Below are 20,869 nucleotides of genomic sequence, written 5' to 3' on the forward strand. Positions count from 1 at the left end.
TTGATTGAATTTTGTTTGATCATTACCAAAATATTAACAAGAACTTTTCCACTGCAGCAAATGTCATGAAGTTATGCTGTGCATTTTAGTGTATGAATGATTAACATGATTTCTTTTGATTTATAATATGTTTGATATAATTTTATATTGAGTGATGGATTTTTAGTACTACTGCCTCACAGATCCAGCACCTCACTCCTGGAATCCAGTGCGGTCTGTGCGGAGTCTGCACACTCTCTGGTCCGCTTGCTCCAGGTGCTCCAGTTCTGTTCATCCCAATGCAATGGTGGTAGGTTAATTGGTCACTTTGAATCGCATTTTAGTGTAGGTTAATGGAAAAGAATGTCAAGGTGTGTTAATGGGAATATGTGACAAGAGAATAAGTTGCAGGTATGTTTATAAGGTTGGGAGACAAGAGACTCAATGGAAAAGCTTTAAAATGCTCGAGTCCAGGGATAGCAAAAACATAAATGACAGTTTTGGAGAAAGATGAATTGAGATGGATTAAAAGTAATGGTAGTGGAGTGGATGTTAAATACAGCACTAAGTTTGCAATGGTTTGTTTCATTCTCAGTGAGTTACTATGAAAGGGAAAGGATATACGGCTATTTGTTTTATTATAATAGTGCCAGAAACATTACACTGTTATACGTAAACATGTACCTCGCACTGTATGTCAACCTGTCAATCTTCAGGCCGTGCCACTCAGGCACTCGTGCTAATATGTGACTATATGTGCTGGATCATAACTGTATGTGCTGTGTGAGACAAAATAAACTGTGTTTTGCACATTGGCACCAGAGAAAAGATGTTTTGTTTAGCTATATACATGTGTATGATTGAGTGACAATAAACGAGAACTAGAACTTGACTTAAATAAAGTTTTGGTAAAGGTCAAAGACAACTACTCTCCCCAACATTACTGGAAGGACATTGGGCTGTAAACGAAGAGAGTGACGAGTCAGAAACAATCAGCGATTCAAAAGCAAAGTGGTGGTTTGATGCAGGTGGGTTTAGTCAGCTGGAAAATGAGTGCCTTTCTGAATCCTGAGGGGTCCCAAGTGCATGAGAAATTGGATAGATTCCGAAGTATTATTGTAGGAGCTGGAAGGAAAATAGTTATTAGTTTGTCTCTGGTTTTGAGTGGATAGTTTAAAATCAAAGATTCACTGATGTTTAAGGATTTTAAATGTTAAGTATATCAGATTTTGCTCATTTGTGTACCGGGGTGGGGGGGGGGGGAGAAGATATATTAACAATGGTGTATTAACAATCAGCATAATTACATTTTACAATCATAGACCTATCTACAATCATTAACAATCTGGTTGTTGTGCAGGGTTAATTAATTCCAAAACTTGATGATTGTGTAGAAGTAGCTCTTCTGTACCTCCTGCCTAAGTGTAGCAGTGAGAAGATGGCATGGCCCAGACATTGGGAATCTTCAATAATCCACGTTACCTTCTTGAGACAGTACTTTACGTAGACGCTTTCAGTGGTAGGGAGGGCTGTGCCCATGATTGGCTTTGCAGATGACACAAAGGTTGGTGGTGTTGTGATTAGTGTAGTAGATTGTCGAAGATTGCAGAGAGACATTGATAGGATGCAGAAGTGGGCTGAGCAGTGGCAGATGGAGTTCAACCCAGAGAAATGTGAGCTGGCACACTTTGGAAGGACAAACTCTAAGGCAGAGAATAAAGTAAATGGCAGGATACTCGATAGTGTGGAGGAGCAGAGGGATCTGGGGGTACATGTCCACAGATCCTTGAAAGTCGCTTCACAGGTAGATAGGTTAGTTAAGAAAGCTTATGGGGTGTTAGCTTTCATAAGTTGAGGGACAGAGTTTACGAGTCATAAGGTAATGATGCAGCTCTATAAAACTCTGGTGAGGCCACATTTGGAGTACTGTGTCCAGTTCTGGTCGCCTCACTATAGGAAGGATGTGGAAGCATTGGAAAGGGTAAAGAGGAGATTTACCAGGATGCTGCCTGGTTTAGAGAGTATGGATTATGATCAGAGATTAAGGGAGCTAGGGCTTTACTCTTTGGAGAGAAGGAGAATGAGAGGAGACATGATAGAGGTATACAAGATATTAAGAGGAATAGTTAGAGTGGACAACTGACACCTCTTCCCCAGGGCACCACTACTGAATATTAGAGGACATGTCTTTAAGGTAGGGGGTGGGAAGTTCAAGGGGGATATTAGAGGAAGATTTTTTACTCAGAGAGAGGCTGGTGCATGGAATGCACTGCCTGGGTCCGTGGTGGAGGCAGATACACTAGTGAAATTTAAGAGACTACTAGACAAGTATATGGAGGAATTTAAGGTGGGGGGTTATATGCGAGGCAGGGTTTAAGGGTTGGCACAACATTGTGGGCCAAAGGGCCTGTAATGTGCTGTACTATTCTATGTTCTATGTTGTGTCCTCAGCTTTCTGCAGCCTCTTGCATTCCTGTGCATTGAAATTACCCTATCAGGTCATAATGCAACTGATCAGGACACTTTCAACAGAGCATCTGTAGAAGTTTGTTACAGTATGTACAGGCATACCAAATCTCCTTAAGCTTCTAAGAAAGTAGATGCAGTGGTGTACTTCCTTCAAGATCACATCTATGTGCTGGGTCCAAGACAGGTCATCTGAAATGTTAATGGCCAGGAATATAATTATGCTTACTCGCCCCACCTCTGATCCACCAAGGAGAAATGGCACATGCCATCCAACTTCTCCTTTTGAGATCAACAATTTGCTTCTTGGTTTTATTGATGCTGAGCGTGAAGTTGTTATTGTGGCACCACTCATCCAGGAGTTCTATCGCACTTCTGTATGCTGATTTATGGCTTTCTTCCTTTTGGGAAAATTGATTATCAATGTATGCGTTTCTGAGGACGACTGCTTTCAAGACATTGTCATATCATTGGTATGATAACTTAGAGGAAGTGGAACATAGGGACAGAAGTGACTAATGGGAGTGGAATCCAGCCATGGTACAGGACTAAACTGAAAGTAGTGTTGTTCTTATTTCACCACAAGAAACAATTCCAAAGTGACTCTGCTAAACATATATATGTGTTTTACCTTGATTCAAAAAGTCGGTTCTATAAAACTGGAATACAATTTTCACCCTTTCAGATCTCTTTGCTGTAAATCGCAATAACTGTTGAATAATAGTTGAATGAACTGGAATGATATTTTATATATACACTACTAAAATTAAATGAGGGTACTGTAGAATTAAAAATATTTCAATATTTAACTATTTTGACCTCCTAAATATATGTCTTTAGATGATATTAGAGGAACAAGGATTGAAAGAACTAACTGTGATGTTGGTGTTATAGCCTTGAGGAAATACTTCAAGGTGTTCTGTTGGTCTTAGGCAGGTAGCTGGCTGGGTGAATGGGGAAGATTTTCAGACCTTGCTTGTTAGCTGTCTAATCTCCTGCAAAAGATCATTAATACAATTTTGTATAAAATTCTGGGAGTTCCCCTTCATTCAGGTGGCTGCTTCTACAACCTTAAATATAGAGTCATCATAAAATTGCTGTAGTGTGATACTGAAGTGGATATTGGCCAAATTAGCTCAATTTTAACTGTGGTGCTCACTAGGGAAGCGATCTTGGTTTAGGTGGGTGTGCTTGTTGGGGGCTTCTGTTAAAATTAACAGTTTTGAGTCTTACGACAAGTATCTATAACTGATGAAACATTATGATAAATACATAATAGTTTGAACTTAATGTTGTTTTTAATCTCAAAGTCCATAAAATCATGTAGAAAATATATTTTGTAACTTTCTGGGACAAATAGTTCCCTGGACATATTTAAAAGTTGAGTCTCAGTGTTTCCAAAACAAATCAAATATAGTTAACAATGTGCAACCAAATTCAGTTGTGGTTATTATCTCAATGCACATAATTGCACAATATTAGTCTTTTTGAATTCTGTTGCATGAATTTAGTTGTTTCATTAGATGCCAAATGGAAATAATAAGCAATTCTGAAGTTAAATAAAATAGTAAGACGATGCCTGAAGTTAAATTGTTTATTAGTTTATATGCAAAATTCATAATGTACTGGAATCCTGTTTAGCACTGCTCTGCAAGCCACCTTTGTGCTGGGAACTTGGTGCAAATTCAGTAATGAATCAACAAGGGGGATGGTTGTGAAATAAGGGGCTAGTGAATGATAACTGAGGCGCATAGAAATTTCTTCTTTCAAAGTGTAGAAAGTCTCTGGAATACCCTATCCCTGAATTGTTGGAGGTCAGGTCACAAGATATACAGTGTATCCTGCATTACTCAGGGGTTGTGTTCCTAGAAAACTGTCTATGTTGTGAGTTTCGGCAATGTGAGTCATTATTTTCACGTTAAGTTCTATGTTACAAATGGAGATGCATTCCTACTGGAAGTTTATTTGCCAATAGTGATGCACAGTGTATGGCAGGTCTATAGAGAAGGAAGTACTGATTCTACTGTAGTGTCTGCTGTGATCATATAGAATCGTGGGGCAGGCTTGAGGGGCCTGGTGCTGGCTCTTGTGTTCCTTAACCAAACATGGCACAGTGTAAGGTGTAGTACTGGCCTGGGAAAAGGATAGAAATGTCGGGCCTAGGTTGCAGCCTGCCGGCAGTAGCAGTGACAGACCGCACGGATCCTACGACTTCTCACCTGTATGTAATGACTTTATCTCCATCTTAATTCACCTGAGAAAGCCTGAGCTGGGGAGAGATGTGCAACCAAGTAAAGACTCATCGTGCTGGCCTGGCTGCATCTCTGTAGTTCAGTTCTCAGCCCTTAATGGTCAAGTCACTTGCCCTAGTCTGCACAGTGCCAACCTCTACATGCTGAGAATTACTGATACATGGCTGGATTCTTGGCAAGACAGTGTGTAGTAGTGAAGAGGGCAGGGGATTGAATGAGTTTACCTTGTTTTCCTTTCCACAGATGCTTCCTCATCTCAACAATTCAAAGATTCAAAGTACAGTTATCGTCAAAGAATGTACAAATTATACAACCTTGAGAGTTGTTTGCTTACAGGTAGCCACATGACAAGAAACCCCCAAAAAAACCCAATTAAAGAAATATAAATAAATAAAAGACCAACACTTGAAAGAAAAGTAACACAAATCATGCAAACAATTGAAGCGAACAATAACATTCTGAACTAAGTTAAGTCCTGAGATCTGAACCCCGGAGTAGGCCCAAAGCCTACTAATGGTACTAATGGTTTAATGGTTCATCATAATAGCAGGCATAGAGCACAGCAGCTGGGGCAGTCATTACAACACATTAATAAATAATTACTATACTTTCTTTTTGTATATTAGCTTACCTGCATCTGTAGATTTGGTTTTCCCATATTATGAAGCCTTTCTATATTTCTTTGAAACATTGTGCCCTTCAAGTAATTGTTGGTTAATAGAACAATTCCACTAATCCTCACTAACTTTCACTGTGGTTATTCCCTCTACTTTCCCGTTAATTCCCACAGATTTTACCATTCACCAACACACTATGGGCAATTTGCAGTGGCCAATTAACCAACTGAACCAGACATCGTTGGAAAATGGGAGGAAACTGAACTAGAGGAAGCCCACCCAGTATTTGGGAGAACACACAAATTCCACACAAGTAGCATCAGAGGTCAGGACTGAACCTGGGCCAATGAAACTTTGAAGCAGTGACTGTACTAGCTCTACTTGTCTGGTAAAATCCATTTTGTACAATTATTCTGTAATTTATATTTTAAATAATTGTTATAATCTTATTATTTCAATTGAATACCATCTATTCACATTCATGTTTCTGCATAAAAGCTCTGAACGCATGTCAGACTATCTGAAGAACCTCTTCTTGCAAATTGCAACAATCATACTTGATTAATTTGGCAGTTTCCAAAGAAACAGGAATGAGTTGCAGCTACACTGCTTAAAATTCAATGTTATTTTAAGCATACTAATTATTAAAAGTTGTGAAATAATAATATACTGTATTAAAATACTTATTTGTTGCGAGGGAGTTTAAGTGCAGAAAAATCGACTGATAGGTTACACAAGCTGATCCATTCACTATCCATTAAAGAAGCGGAGCAGCCAAAGACGACTATCCAACTTCATTCCATTATACAAAATAAAAATTCCTAAAAGGAAGCAGGGCCATAGGCCTAAACGGATAGCAGCAAAGCGAGAGGGAGTCATCAATAACCCATTGAAATGCCGTACAAAAGGGAAGGCTAGTTTGTTTTGTCCTTTTATACCTGCATTCTTTCATCTGGGAAACTGGCAAGAGTAGTGAATCTGGGTCAGCATGAGGTGCAGTGAGTTAATGAATGAAAAGGTTTCAAGCAAATGGGGAACCAGTATTTATTGTACCCGGATGGCTGATAATCATTGAGTTCAAGAAACACTGAATAAACAGCTATACATTAAAAAAACTAATTTCTTTCACAACATCTACATCTCTATAGTTCTATGCTACACCAACTAGACCAAGAGGATTTGGGGACAGGATAAAATTCTGGAGGCCAGATTTAGTGCAAGATCCAGATAAATTACTGCACGTGGCTTTTTCCAGTCCTTTTGGTTGCAGGACTAGGTGCACTAAATACAGTCCAAGGTTCAAAATAAATTAGTGGTTTCACACTCTCTTATATGTTCTATAATTTATGCTGTTTGTGGCCTGGTTCACTGACTGCTTATTGACATATTTAGTTGTCCCCCTCTAAGGGTGGGGATGGCCTGGAATCTTGGTTTGTAATGTAATCATCTTGCTCAGATGCTGAAGTTACATAAAAGAACCCCTTCCCCATAATGAATTGACTGAGATTATCATATACTATATAAACAAAGACTTAACCAACATGAAGATAATAAAATAATGTATTTCAGCCAAATTATTTATGGTACTTATTTAAAATACATAGTTACAAGGCAGCACTAGTGAATGTGTTAAACCAGTTGGTGCCATTATTGCCAAATGGACAAAGTTTAATGTGAAACCTCGGGGAATTAAAAAAGGTAACACTCCTCTCTCAGAGATTACCCTTAGCATTATTTTGACAAGATATAGTCCAGCACCCATCTAGGTCTATAGAAAAGAGATTTCTGGATAATTCCAAACTGCAGAGCAAATCAACATTCTGTTTTCTTATTGTGTTTCTGACCAATCTCTGTATAATTATAAAAATGAAGAATGCGTAAAGCATTAAATATTTAACATTTATCTCTAGTAACTGGTACTGCATCAAGACTTTGATTCTCAGGACTATGAGAAGTCCTGTGAAGAAGCAACTTGACGAGATAACGTTGGGGAATAGTCTCCAATGAAAGCACAGAACCGATACTCCAGAGGATTCACACGTTCCAGTTTCAACTCCACCAATGATTTCCTCATATTCTGATCCTAAAATTAATAAAGCAAAAATTAATATGCAGAACTCTAAATGATTGAAAAGATTTAAAACCTTATTCTCTTTATTCCCAAAAGTAAACAAGTTTATTGCACATTGACTTTGGATGAAGCATAGCATAAGTCACATCAACTATGAGTTACAAAAATCTTGTAAGTGGGTATTCTCCAAATGTCATTATTGTTGATAATTTCCCCACATTAGCAACTTAGGCACAGGCACCGATGCATCAACCAAATAAAGTTATTTAAGTTTCAAAGTCGCTGAATGGCTCGATAATTGAATCATCACTTTTCCAACTGACAACAATTAAGCACTACTAGCGACGGTGAAACAATGCAAGCTTGTTGATTACAAACAAGAGAAAATCTTGAAATACTGGAAATCCATTTCTGACACCTCCCTCCCCTTCCTCGATCTCTCTGTCTCTATCTTTGGAGACAGCTTATCTATTGATGTTTATTATAAACCTATGGACTCTCACAGCTACCTGGACTATACCTCTTCCCACCCTGTTACTAGTAAAAACACCACCCCTTTCTGTCAATTCTGCCACATCTGCTTTCAGGATGAGGCTTTTTATTCAGAATGAAGATGTTCCCTTTTTCAAAGAAAGGGGCTTCTCTTCCTCCACCATCAAGACTTCCCTAAACCACATCTCTTCCATTTCAACACGTCTGCTCTTACCCCATCCTCCCGCCACCCTACTAGAGAAAGCATTCCTCTTATCCTCACCTACCACCCCACCAGCCTCCGCATCCAGCACATAATTCTCCGGAGCTTCTGTCATCTCCAACTGGATCTCACCACCAAGCATATCTTTCTCTCCACCCCAATTTCTGCTTTCCATAGGGATTGCTCCCTATGCAACTCCCTTGTCCATTTGTCCCTCCCCACTGATCTCCCTCCTGTCATTTACCCTTGCAAGTGGAACAAGTACCCTACAATTCATCTCTCACAACCAACCAGGGCCCCAAACAGTCCTTCCAGCCGAGGTGGCACTTCACTTGTGAGTCTGTTGGGGTCATATACTGTGTCTGGTGCTCCCAGTGTGGCCTCCTGTATATTGGCGAGACCCAGTGTAGATTGGGAGACCGTTTCGCTGGAGACCGTTTCGCTGAACACCTACCCTCCATCAGCCAGAACAAGTGGGATCTCCCAGTGGCCACCATTTTAATTCCACTTCCCATTCCGATATGTCAATCCGTGGCCTCCCCTACTGTCGTGATGAGGCCACACTCAGGTTGGAGAAAGAACAACTTGTATTCCATTTGGATAGCCTCCAACCTGATGGCAGGTACATCGACTTCTTGAAAGGCCCCCCCCACCCACCTCTCCTTCACCATTCCCCATCCCTTTTTTCTCTCTCTCACCTTATATACTTGCCTGTCCATTGCCTCCCTCTGGTGCTCCTCCCCCTTTTCTTTCTTCCATGGCCTTCTGTTCTCTCCTATTAGATTCCCCTTTCTCCAGCCCTGTATCTCTTTCACCAATCAACTTTTCAACTCTTTACTTCATCTATCACCTATCACCTAGTGTTTTTCTCTCTCCCCTTCCTTTTAAATCTACTCCTCATTTCTTTTCTCCAGTCCTGCTGAAGGGACTTGGTACTTTTTCCATAGATGCTAAGTTCCTCCAACATTTTGCTCAAGTTTGTTGATTGCTTTGATTCAAGACCAGTAAAATATCCTTTTTACATCACTTTCTGAAATATTCTGAAAATAATAGTTCCTATTTGCTCTCAGCACATTTGTTTTTGCAGTCAAGAAATATTCATTTGTAATATATAATGGCACATGTGCTATAATAGTTGAACGTCAATTGAACCCTATGCAAAGATACTTTCTTCCAACATTATGCACATTTTGTTACAACTGACTCAGAATATTTTTTTAAAAATGTTTTATTTTTGTTTTTTGACCAATAATTTTTTCTCCTTTTTTACTCAGTGTAAGTTCTAGTCAATTGGCAGGCCATGCCTATTCATTCTCTACTGGTCAGGTATGATTTTCTACAATAGTTGTGCAATATTACTCCACCAGAAGGAGTCATCAGATGCTATGAGTTTTCCTAAGTCTGATCAATATTTTGCTTCTTTACAGCCATCTCTATTCAGACAAGGTATTCCAGCAGAGACTGTTAACAGATGCATGTCTTAAATATCTTGTGGGGCAGAGATATCCAATAACCTGAGAACAGTATAGTTTATGCCCATGATATGATGAAGGCTTTGAGTAGTGAAAACTGGTGGGAGATTGGAGATTCAAAGTGATAGGGAACCAGGGCTCAGAGTCAGCAGAGTGTTAAGGTCAGTATTGGGAGTTCTATTCCTCTTCCTCTCTGTTCCAGATTCACCTAAATGAATGCAAGAAACCTACTTCGAGGCTAATTGGGAAGGTTTTACAGAGTGGAGATACTGGCCTAACTAGACTTATCAGGGCCTTAAACATGTCCATTATTGCATAGACGGATGGGCCAATGATAATTCAGACTTGTCCATGCATGCTTATTTTGTTTCCTTTGTCTATGTGATGGGCAGCAGACCATACTAATGGTGTTTTTCCACAGATGCAACCTGACTTGCTGAATTTTTATTTCACAATTGTCAAGTCTACAATTTTCCTTTTTTTATATATTTAGAAGATCCATCGCGGTAAGAGACTCTTCCCATCCAATGAGCCCATGGCACTCAATCATACCCATGTGACCAATTAACCTACTAATCAATATGTCTTTGCAATGTGGGAGGAAACTGGAGCATCTGGAAGAAACCCACATGGTCATGGGGAGAATGAACTGTGCAAAATCCTTATAGGAACTGAACCTGGGTTACTGGCACTGTAATAGCATTCTGCTAACTGTTGCAGCACTGTGCTGCATGTACAGTATACACTTACCAAAAAACATTCCACAAGCTTAACTGGTAGAAAACCTTTACGAAAACTGCACAATTGAATTTAAAGGCCAATATGCTTTATATATTTTTCATAAAATATCTTCTAAAAAAAGTAATATCCTTTACTTCAGAATTTTCGTCCTCTTGCAAGACTGCCATGCTTGCATAATTCTTTCTTCTTTGCTTCTGATGACATTGGAGCCGGTGCTGTAATTTGTGTTCAAAGTTCTTGCCTTTGGGAATGCTAGTCATCAGAAGATAAAAGAAATAGCAAATTTCAAAAATTCATTTCTCAGCATCTATAGTTAAAAGGTCATTAATGCAAACCAGGCACTATATTAGTTTGAACAGTACCTCTTATAATCCCAGGGCACAGAAGTGGGGGGGGGGGGGGGGGAGCATAGGGTACTGCTGGTGGAGGGGAAGGAGAAAAGGTTCCTGCAGGATCTAAAGAACTGCAGGAGGTTAAAACTGCCAGCAGGATCTGTGGAAAGAGATCAAAAGGTGCTAAAATGAACATGGAGGGAAAAAGATGAATGGCAGTGAACTGACAGAAGGCAACCAACTAAGAGCCAAAATTAATTAGTATCAAGAGGTGTGACAGGACAAATATAATGCCCTGGGAAATGTCTCACCGCTAATCTCTGTAGCAGCAGTGTTTGGGTTATGACTAGAGATAACAAGGAAATTGCGGCGTATGATGAGGGGAGGTTGTTCTTTCATATATGCCCAAGAGCAAGGGGTTGGCGGAAGATGGAGAGAGAAGATGCCAGAACAGAGAGGTCGTAGACTGCAGGACTGAGTGGATGTGGAATAGGGTCAGGAGTTAACAATGCCCGGGGAAAATCAACGGAGAACAAACAGACGGGAAAATCATGAGCTTCAATGTGCGCATTAGACTGTTTCATTAAAATTAGCCATTTTCTTTTTGTTTTCTTTACTTATCCTCTAGTCAAATTAAGAATTATAAAGCTAAATTGCTTAATTGCATATGGTGTACTTTCTGTTATTTCTTGGTACTGATTTGTAACGGGGAACACATCACACAGCATCCATCCAAATGAGATTTTACCAGTTTGGTGGGGCGGCAACTGCCTTCCCCTAGACTAATGCAGCCCCCTGAATCTGGGGCTACACAAAGTTTACATATATGAAGAGGTAAAGGGTACAGAGTATCTCTGTGTTGAAGTGAAGGACCAGTCAATTAAAGACCATAAGATACTGGAGCAGAATTAGACTATTTGGCCCAAGGAGTCTGCTCCCCTATTTCATCATGGCCGATCCAATTTTCCTCTCCGCTCCTATCTCCTGCCTTCTTTCTCTTGAGATGAATGCTAACATTGCATTTGCCTTCATCACCACAGACTCAACCTACAAATTAACCTTTGGGGAAGCTGCACAAGGACTCCAAAGTCCCCTTTTGCCTCAGTTTTGTATTTTCTCTCCATTTAGAAAATAGTCAACTCTTTCATTTCTTCTACTGAAGTGTATGACCATACACTTCCCAACACTGTATCCCATCTGCTATTTCTTTGCCCATTTTCCTAATCTAAGGCCTTCTGTAGCCTCTGGCTTCCCCAAAACTACCCAATCTTCCACCTATCTTCATATCATCTGCAAACTTTACAACAAACCTTCCATCATCCAAATCATTGACATATTAGGTAAAAGAATCAGTCTAAACACAGATCTCAATGGAACATAACTAGTCACTGGAAGCCAAGCAAAAAGTTTCCCTTTATTCTCACTCTTTGCCTCTTGGCAATCAGCCACTGCTTTACCCATGCTAGAATCTTTCCTGTAATACCATGGGTTCATAACTTGTTAAGTAGCCTAATGTGTGGCACCTTGTAAGAGGCCTTCTGAAAATCTGAGTACACAACATGAACTGATTCTCCTTTATCCTGTTTGTTATTTCTTCAAAGAATTCCAACAGATTTTTCAGGCAAGATTTTCCTTTGAGGAAACCATGCTGACTACGACTTATTTTATCATGTGCTTCCAGATATCCTGAGACCTCATCCTTAAATATCGACTCCAACATCTTCACTCCAACTGAGGTCAGACTAACTGGCCTATAGTTTGTTTTCTTTGGCCTCTCTTCCTTCTTGAAGACTGGAGTGACATTTGCAATTCTTCAGCCATCCGGAACCATTCTAGTGATTCTTGGAAGGTCATTACTAATGCCTCCACAATCTCTTCAGCCACCTCTTTCAGAAACCTGAGGTATACACTGTCTTGTCCGGGTGACTTATCTACCTTCAGACTTTTCACTTTCCCAAGAATGTTCTTTCTACTGATGGTAACTTCACATATTTCATGACCCCTGAAACTTGCAACTTCTGCCATAATGCTTGTGTCTTGCACAGTGAAGGGTGATGCAAAATACTTATTCAGTTCATTTGCCATTTCCTTGTCCCCTATTACTACCTCTCCAGCATTGTATTCCAGTGATCCGATATCCACTCTCACCTCTCTTTTACACTTTATGTTTCTGAAGACACTTTTGGTATCCTATTTAATATTATTGGCTAGCTTACTTTCATATTCCACCCTTACCTTCTTAAAGACTTTTTAGTTGCCTTCTGTTGGTTTTTAAAAGCTTCTCAATTCTCTAACTTCCCACTATTTTTTTTGCTCGATTATATTACCTCCCTTTGGGTTTTACGTTGGCTTTGACTTCCCTTGTTATCCGCGGTTGTGTCATCTTGTCTTTAGAACACTTCTTCCTATTTGGGATGTATATATCCTGTGCCTTCTGAATTGCTTCCAGAAATTCCAGCCATTGCTACTCTGCCATCACCCCTGCTAGTGTTCTTTTCCAATCTATTCTGGCAACTCCTCTCTCATGCCTCCATAATTTCCTTTACATTGCAGTACTGATACATCTGACTTTAGCTCTGCTTCTCAAATTTTGAGGTGAATTTGATCATATTATAATCACTTATCTTAAGGGTTCTTTTACCTTAAACTCTCTAATCAGTTCTGGTTCATTGCACAACACCCAATGCAGAATAGCTGATCCCTTAGTTGGCTCAACCACGAGTTGCTCTAAAAATCCATCTCATAAGCACTCTAGAAATCATCCCCCCCCCCCGGGAATCCAGCAAAAACCTGATTTCCCAAATCTACCTGCATATTGAAATCCCCCATGACTACTGTAGCATTGCCCTTTGGCATGCATTTTCTATCTCCCGTTGTAATTTGTAGACCACATCCTTACTGCTGTTTGGCAGTCTGTATACAACACCCCTCAGGGTCCTTTTAATCTTGAAGTTCCTTAGCTCAAAGTAGAATGATTCAACACCTTCCAATCCTATGTCACACCTTTCTAATGACTTGATTTTAATTTTTACCAACAGAGGAATGCCACCCCTTTGCCTTCCTGCCTGGCCTTTTGATATAATATGTATCCTTGGACATTAAGCTCCCAGCTATAATCTTCTTTCAGCTATGATTCAATGACGCCTACAACATCATACATGCCAATCTGTAACTGTGTTACAAGTTCATCTACTTTAATCCATATAAATGTAACACCTTCAAACCTGTATTCACCCTTTTCGATTTTGTCCACCTTTTAAGTTGCTAGTCATCCTGCTGACTGCAATTTTGCCCTAGCAACAGCCTCTCCTCAGTACACATTGCCTCTGTTTGTAAACCAGCTACCTCGTCTTCACCACTATCATCCACCTTTCCTGCAATACTTCTTGCATTGAAATATACGCAACTCAGAATCCTAGTCGCATCATGCTCAACCTTTTGGTTCCTAATTTTGTCTGCAGTCTTACCAACATCTTAAAGGAAGAGACAGTCACAGTGACAACTGAGAGGAGTGAAGATATGGGTGATCTTTTGAATATTGATAAACACAGGTGTTCCTAAGAATTACAGAGTAAAACAGCAGAGAAACAGTCCTTTTGATTCACTGTGGCATTGTCAACCTGTCAACACTAATCCTATTTTCTAGTATATGCTCCTTGGATTTCTATGTCTTGATGATTCAAGTACAAATCTAAACACTTCTCAAACACTGAGAGAGTCTCTCCTTTGGCATCCTCCTCAGGCAGTTATTAACTAATGATTCTTTTATACAACTGATGCAATTTCCCTTTTCTTAAGTAAACCTGAAGTGACTGACAATTTAAAAACAGTTTTTGTCTTCTTAACACCAGGTAAAGGAAACCAATAGTATTGTTCTGGTCAACATATATTCCTCTATAAAAACCAATGAGCACAGATGAACTGGCAATCTGTATCATTTGGAAGAGGGAAGAGTTGCTGATGTTTGAATGAAGCATAGAAGTAGCATGGATTATTGGTACAAATGGCTTGTTACTGCATCTTTTGTCCCAGAAATCCTTTGCAATTTGTGATTGGAGACTTTGCAATAAACAAGTTAGTTGAAGGGTGTTTCTGTATAATGACAGAGATCACAGTTAAGTCCCTGTATAAAACCGAGACAAAGGATATCTATATTAAAATAAACTCTTCCTTCAATTTGGGTAAATTCTTTTATACAGTATTTGCATCATTCCCTTCAAAACGCATTTCCAGAACAAGCTGGTCCTTATCCCTGGCAGAGAGACCTTTTATGGCTTCCCACATTTAAATTTCACACTACCACAACTCTTTTTCCCAATTAAGTTTGTCTCTCTCTGGTTGTCTTCCCTCAGTTCACTGCCATGCATGCCCCCCCCCCCCCCCTCCCTGTTCATTTTAACACCTTTTTGCTCAGATCATGCTTCCAAAGGGCATGGAGCATTTCAGTTTCATGTCAGAGAGGAAAAGAGGATTTTCCCGATACATTGCTTATGGTACACTTACCATAGGAATGCTGATAGAATGGTTCCTAAGATATCTCATATAGGATATTGGGCATCCTATGGCCAGATCCTCCAAGCCTTATACTAATAAATCCTCTGGGTCCAGTACATGGACAAGGCAGGATATCCATGGAAGACACAAGTTCAGTAAAATCTTCTATAAGCAAATAAAGCTCCGTGTGCATGGTAGAGCGCCAATATGGAATTTAATATTTATTTGTCATAAAGCATTGAAGTGCAGAAGCACGGCCTTTGGTCTACCACACCGACGCTAACTTTTGTCTGACTTTGTATTCTCTCAATCCTTCTTCTTACTTTGGAAATTATTTATTCCATGTTTTTTCCCTATATTTAGGGGGATAGCCCATCCACCTGAAATGTTAATCACTATATTTCTCTCTTCTAACTTGCTGCATCATCTCTTGAGTATTTCCAACATTCTACATTTAGTTTGGATATTAAGGGGCCTACAGCTGAGGGATGAGGGAAAGGCCTATTAACCTGAATGCCCTCTGAGATGTCAGAAAGAATGGAGTAATGACTAAAAGTCAAAATAAATGCAAGTGTTCAAAATCTGAAGGGAAAGCAGAAAATAAATAAAATACTCAGCAGATCAGGCAGCATCTGTGAAAAGAAAAAATGGAATTAATATTTCCAGTCAAAAATTCTTTATCAAAACCTGCATCAGGAAGGAGGTACAAGAGTCTGAGGATGCACACTCAACATTTAAGAGATAACTTCTCTGAGTCAGAGTCAATATCAGAATCGGGTTTAATATTGCTAGCATATGTCATTCCCCTTTGCCATCAAATTTTTGAACGGTCCATTACTACCTGACTATTTTGCTCTCCTTTTGCACTCTTTATATATTTTTATTTATTACTTATTACAACTTAAAGTGATTTTCATGTATTGAACTGTACTGCTTCCAGAAAACAACAAATTTCACCACATATGTCGGTGAAAATAAACCTGATTTTGATTCTGATTCAGAGACAAAGAAATTGAGAAAATGAAATGAAATGCAGTTGGGTAGGAAAAGCATAGTTATGACAACTCTGGAGATCTGAAGCATAGCACTAATTTTCTTTCCACAGATACTGCCTCATCTGTTGTGTGCTTCCTGTACTTTCAATTTTTATTACCACCTTCTGCCATCTGTATCTTTCGGTTTTCATTTACTTGTTATGAATGTGTGTCACTGATCTATCTCCCATGAGATGCAGACAGAGAAATCCTAAAAAAGAAGGAAAGAATCAGAGATAAACTCTCTTTAAGTGAGAAGAAGGTGGAAAATTGGAGTAAAATGGTGACAATTTTGAGCTCTGCATGAGTTTAGGAAGATTTGGCAATGTATGAGAAACAGTGTTGAGAGAGGGAGTTTGAATAGAATTAAAATAAACACTATTCCACAGTAGAATGGAGCAATGAGTTATACACCAATATTTGCCGGGTCTTCCTGCCCAATTTAGATCTTAAAGTGAATTCAGACCTGGGATTTTAGGTTGGTTTGTATTCAAGGTACAATGTCCACTACAGCGCAACAATACTTTTGATAGCTTGATGAAATTAATATCACACATTAACATCAAATGATACATTTACTTTTCAGAGTGAAAATAGCTTTTAAAACTTGACTCTTCCCAGGTATGGTTGAGCAACTTACATTAGCTTTTTTGCTTTTCCTTCTTCAGCTTTTCCTTCAGTGTTCTCTTCTGCAAAGGTGTTTATCGCCTCTTCATTCTTCTATGTTCATAATGTAAAGACAGAAGAATTAATATACTGTAATTGTTTAATGAAACTGATGAAACTACCTTCTCATTTGTGATTCCAGCTGATATTTCATGAAAGATCATCCTAAAAATAAGAGAACCTTTTGATAATAAGGTTTACTTCCAACTCAACACAAAGCCAGATGAAGATTGAACCAAGCTCGCTGCACTGGTATTAGAATCAGGGTTATTATCACAGATATGATGTGAAATTTATTGTTTTGCAGTAGCATTACAGTGCAAACCCACAAACAGATAGAAAGTTTATTGATCCCAAAGGAAATTACAGTGTCACAGTAGCCTTAAAAGTGCACAACTATGCAAATATTAGAAAAGAAAAAAAAAGATGTATAATGATTTACAAGTCAAAGATTACAAGGTCACTTGTAATAGAACAAAGCTACTATAAATTACAAAATAAATACATAGTGCAATAATAAAGGAATGATGAGTTCATGGACTGTTTCTGAATTGTTGAGTATAGGCCTTCAGGCTTCTGTATTTCACTGCTGTGCCATTGGCCAACATATTACCTGTAATATTAGTGTTTGTAAACATCTGCAATGTAGCTTATTTCCACATCCTTTTTCCCTTGTAACTAGCTACCTTATTGTCTCTTATGCTGCCTCAACATCAAACCCATTGAACTCTTGGCAGAACTTTTGGGCATAACAATGGCAAAGACATTTGTAGTGTTGGATCGGAGTTCAGGTGGAAACCCCTGCCCAGATAAACCAACTGTTAGAAGACTCCTATCCCAAATATTTATACTGCGGTACTTGCATTAGTTCCACTGGTAATTTATGGATTGACTGGAAGTCTATGCAATAAATCATCATCATTATGTGCCATGTTATATGATGTAGGCAATTATGGTGTCAAGACCATGGATTATTCCTGGCAAATTTTTCTACAGAAGTGGTTTGACATTGCCTTCTTCTGGGCAATGTCTTTGTAAGACAGGTGAGCCCAGCCGTTATCAATACTCTTCAGAATTTGTCTGCCTGGAGTCATTGGTTGCATAACCAGGATATGATATGTGTACCAGCTTCTCATACGACTATCCACTACATTCTCTCATGGCTTCATGTAACCCTGATAGGGGGGCTAGGCGGTGCTGCACCTTTCTCAAGGGTGACCTGCAGGCTAGAGGTGGGAAGAAGGGCCTTACACCTTCTTTGGTAGAGATGCATATCCGCCCCCCCTCCTCCACCCAAATAAAAGCTAACTGAAATTGAACCATTTAATTTGCAAATATCTTTATTTCTATGAGCGTAAGAAATACAGAAGTAGTAAATCTTAATGCCCTTGGAATCCTCTCCACTATTTAATAAAATTACAATCAATCTGATTTTCAACTTCAGTTTCTTACCTGATCCTTATACTCCTTCTTCCTCCAGAATCTGAAAGTCCGTCTCCCTCAGCCTTCAGACACAAGAGGGACTGCAGATGTTGGAAATATGGAGCAACACACAGATAGTTCTGGAGGAACTCAGCAGGTCAAGCAGCATCTATGGAGGGAACTAAATAGTCAACCAGGTGAAGAGTCTTGGCCTGAAATGTTGACCGTCTATTTCCCTCCACAGATTCTGACTGACCTGCTGAGTTCCTCCAGCATTTTGTGTGTGTTGTTCCCTCAGCTTCAAGTATACTTAATGATTCAGCATTCACCTCTGGATAGAGATTTCTAAAGGCTCTCTGTGCCCTGAGAGAAGAAATTCTTCCTCATCTTTGTCTTAAATAGGTGACCCTTATAGGGAGATTCTGATCCCGAATTGCAGATTCCCCACCAGATGAAATAATGTCTCAGCATTTCCTCTATCAAGTCCTCTCATGGCCTTGGATGTTTCAAAAAGATCATTTATTTCCTTTTATTCACATTTGAAGAAAATGTGAGAGAACCAACAATTGAGAATATTATTTTGTCATAATATTATTTAATAGATGAAAATCATACTTGCACAGTGCATAGATAATGCCACACCATTCGTAAGTTACAGTCAAAGTTACATGTAAAGGGATGGGATAACTATTGCCACTTAAGCAGAATCTTCATTAACTGGGAGGTCCAAATAATATTCTTCCTTTCTGTATATTAAAACTGAAGAGGATATGTAGGAGCGCCAGTCAAATTTAGCTTTGGATCTAATTTGTATGCTGTGAGGTAGTTGCAGGCACCCCAAAGCAGCTAAAAGCAAACTGCTGGAGGAGCTCAGTGGGTCAGGCAGCATCTGTGGAGGGAAATGGACAAGCTGATATTTTGGGTTGAGATGCTGCATCAGTCAAGTGAATCTCATCACTTGTGGGAGGGGACAGGAAGTCAGGTCTGGGATGACAATGATATGGATCAGTGGTAAATTCCTATATATACTTGGTCAGGAGCCATTTTATTAGTTATTAGTTACTTTATTAGTTACCTCATGTACTTGATAAAGTGGCCACTAAGTGTATATTTGTGGTCTCTTGCTGCTGTAACCCAACCACTTCAAGGTTCGATGTGTTGTGCATTCAGAGATGCTTTTCTGCGCACCACCATTGTAGCGTATGTTTATTTGAGTTATTGTCACCTTCCTGTCAGCTTGAACCAGTCTGGCCATTCTCCTCTGGCCTCTTTCATTGACAAGGCGTTTTCACCCACAGAACTGCCACTCACTAGATGTTCAGTTTTGCACCATTCGCTATAAACTCTAGAGAATTTTGTGTGGGAAAATCCTAGAACATCAGCAATTTCTGAGATACTCAGACCACCCCATCTGGCACCAACAATCATTCCACAGTCAAACTTCCTTACATCACATTTCTTACCCATTCTGATGTTTGGTCTCAACAACTGAACCCCTTGACCATGTCTGTATGCTCTTTTGCATTGAGTTGACTCATTAGATACAGTGGATTCCAATTAGATGGGCCTTCAATTAATCGGGGTACCAGCTTACTTGGGACAACTCTTAAAGAACAAAAGCTATTTGAAAAAAATACCTGGGATTCCCTTTGTTTATTTGGGATACTATTTCACTTACCTAGGCACGAGATTGTTGCCAAACACTTTCTAACAAGCGCCAGTCATGTGCAGATGTGGCAGTTAGAGCAAACAGTGCTTAGAGCAAACCGTTTTTAAATAGTGTCAGTTGCGTATGCTTGTGTTATGTTATCTATTTGGGCTGATGGATGACAATTCAAAAAGCAGTGATTTATGATCATTTTGCTTTTTATTTTGATATTTAAAGATTTCAGACTCCTGCCATGATACCACAAAAAGATCTGACACTAACTGAAAAAAATTAAAAGCTTAACACCACTCATCGTCAGCTGGCAGACATAATGGGAGTGCTGAAATCTACAATTGCACAGTCAATACATCTACAAAATAAACTGCGAAAAGAATGAGCATTACACGAGGGACAACAGGGATCATTGCAAAAATGAAAGCATGAAGGTATGGATCCAGATGTTGAAGAGGATTTCCATTATAACTGGATAAGAAGCGCGTGTTAGTGGACCAATTAAAAAAAACCAAGTTAGAGCGGCTCGATAGGAAGCCAGTCACGAAGATTTTAAAGCAGATGGTTGGTTGTCTGGATGGAAATGTTGGCACCATATTAAATTCAAGAAAGCACATGGAAAGAAAGATGGTGCTAGTGCAGTAAGTGCAGAAACATAAAAATTTACAAAACCCCCGACTTGTTTCAAAAGTTTTGTGCAGATGATAGCTACGATGCTGATAAAGTAGGCCTTTTTAAAAATTCTGCCACACCAAACAGTGCCCTTGGTTATAAACACACAACACTATCAGGTTCAAAGAAAGCAGTGGATCAATTACCTGCACAAAGTGTCTGCGTTCTGCGTTCATTTACAGTCAATTAAAAAACATGGCAGCATGCACTGAATGAATTCCTCCCTCAATAAATTTAGGAACTAATATACATTTGTATAGTACTGTAGTAGTATTTGCATTAGTTTAATTTTTTCTG

At 39.3% G+C, this 20,869-nt stretch overlaps 1 protein-coding gene across 2 annotated transcripts in view; it reads right to left on the bottom strand.

Moving 5' to 3' along the window:
* Window positions 1–6,344: 6,344 nt before the first annotated feature.
* Window positions 6,345–20,869, bottom strand: part of LOC140725910 (uncharacterized) — a 53,068-nt gene continuing 38,543 nt past the window's right edge. For both annotated transcript variants that reach the window (XM_073041846.1, XM_073041845.1), the window contains 3 exons: window positions 16,793–16,872; window positions 10,427–10,544; window positions 6,345–7,397 (listed from right to left, as the gene is read on the bottom strand). In XM_073041846.1, the coding sequence (XP_072897947.1) occupies window positions 7,260–7,397; window positions 10,427–10,544; window positions 16,793–16,872 (336 nt within the window). In that variant the 3' untranslated portion in view covers window positions 6,345–7,259. The remainder of the gene's footprint in view (window positions 7,398–10,426; window positions 10,545–16,792; window positions 16,873–20,869) is intronic.

The sequence above is a fragment of the Hemitrygon akajei genome, chromosome 4 (genome assembly GCF_048418815.1).
Source record: "Hemitrygon akajei chromosome 4, sHemAka1.3, whole genome shotgun sequence".
Taxonomy (NCBI): domain Eukaryota; kingdom Metazoa; phylum Chordata; class Chondrichthyes; order Myliobatiformes; family Dasyatidae; genus Hemitrygon; species Hemitrygon akajei.